At 62.0% G+C, this 1,259-nt stretch overlaps 1 protein-coding gene across 1 annotated transcript in view; it reads right to left on the bottom strand.

Annotated features, from left to right (window-relative positions):
- The window catches only part of CFAP46 (cilia and flagella associated protein 46), a gene marked incomplete at its 5' end in the record, with an annotated part of 94,385 nt that overhangs the window by 31,689 nt on the left and 61,437 nt on the right, over nucleotides 1-1,259 (bottom strand). The window contains one exon of the mRNA XM_008583148.1: nucleotides 1,077-1,247. Within this exon, the coding sequence (XP_008581370.1) occupies nucleotides 1,077-1,247 (171 nt within the window). The remainder of the gene's footprint in view (nucleotides 1-1,076; nucleotides 1,248-1,259) is intronic.

The following is a 1,259-nucleotide window of genomic DNA, read 5'->3' as shown; positions in this document are numbered from 1 at the left end:
AAAACAGAAGCAGCAGTGACACCAGGTGTTGTCATGACGGTGCGGCTCCCACGGCCAAGCCCGTGCTCTGGTCCCTGCAGCCACAGGGGAGGGAGGTGTGACTTGCCAGGTGGCCAGCTCTCGGGCAGCGGAGGTGGGGCTGGGCTCCCGCTGGTGCTCTGGTCACAGATACCTCCGCCTGGTCGCTTGCGCACTGCCTTGACCAGTCACCGCCGCCCAGGCAGCCCATTCTTATTCCCAGGAGGCATGTGTGCCCTCCCCCCATCTCCGCTGGACTGAGCCCGCAGGGCACCCGCCACCATGTGCAGAGTCCAGGCTGTGCCGGCCCTGCTGTCCTCAGGCCTGGCCAGCCCCTCAGACCTCCCGCTGGGCTCTTCACCGAGGAGGGCAGGCTCCCGTCCTGGGGTGAAGGCACCAGCCTCTGCCGGTGGTTCTGCTTCCATTTACGTGGAGACTTTTTTGGTTGTCACATAGGGCTGGGGGCGAGGACTCTGCTCAGTGTCCTATAACGCACAGGACACCCCACCCCACCCAGAAAGAATTATCTGGCCCCCAAATGTCAAAGGCAGCCTTGGATGAAGGGTCAGAGAGGGTCCACCCCAAAAGAGAGGACCGTGAAAGCAGCCAAGAAGGAAGAGGGGGACAGGGACGTGGCTGGAGCGTGCTCGTCTGTCTCCCCGACCTGTGAAATTCCATCGCGTCTTTTTTCTTTCAACACTCCAAGTACACCTGCCATCTGAATGAGAGACAAGGGGCCGTAGCTCTGACGCACTGCAGACAGTGCTCAAGATCAAAACCGTGACTCGAGTGACGTGTAAAACGTGTCCTTAAACAGAGTTGGGAAAGGAGGCCACGGCCGTGTGCAGACCCTCGGGGCACCAGTCAGCCCTCTGCTGCAGGCCCCAGGCTGCCACCTACGAGGTCCACAGGACACGGAAGCCCAGAGAGGCTGAGCGACCCTCCCAGAGCCACACAGCTGTGGAAAGGCAGGGCAGCGTTCGGCCTCGAGTCGAGTGACGTAAAGGGTTGCCCTCTCCTAGAGTTGGAGCTGGTTCAGGGCGTCCCCTCCTGCTCACCTTGGAGATGGTGGCCAGCCTCTGCTCCACGGTGGTGAACAGGCTGGTGGAGGTCCTGTCCTGGCATCGTAGCCGGTGCTGCAGCTGCAGTAGGGCCGCCAGCTGCGAGCTGCTCGTGTTGGCTGTGGCTGTGAGCAGGACGTCCCGCATCATCCCTGAGGCCGAGCAGCTCTGAAACAGACC

The sequence above is a fragment of the Galeopterus variegatus genome, unplaced genomic scaffold (genome assembly GCF_000696425.1).
Source record: "Galeopterus variegatus unplaced genomic scaffold, G_variegatus-3.0.2 Scaffold2839, whole genome shotgun sequence".
NCBI classification, from domain to species: Eukaryota; Metazoa; Chordata; class Mammalia; order Dermoptera; family Cynocephalidae; genus Galeopterus; species Galeopterus variegatus.
The sequence above is the reverse complement of the archived record's forward strand: the minus strand, read 5'-3'. Positions and strand labels throughout refer to the sequence as shown.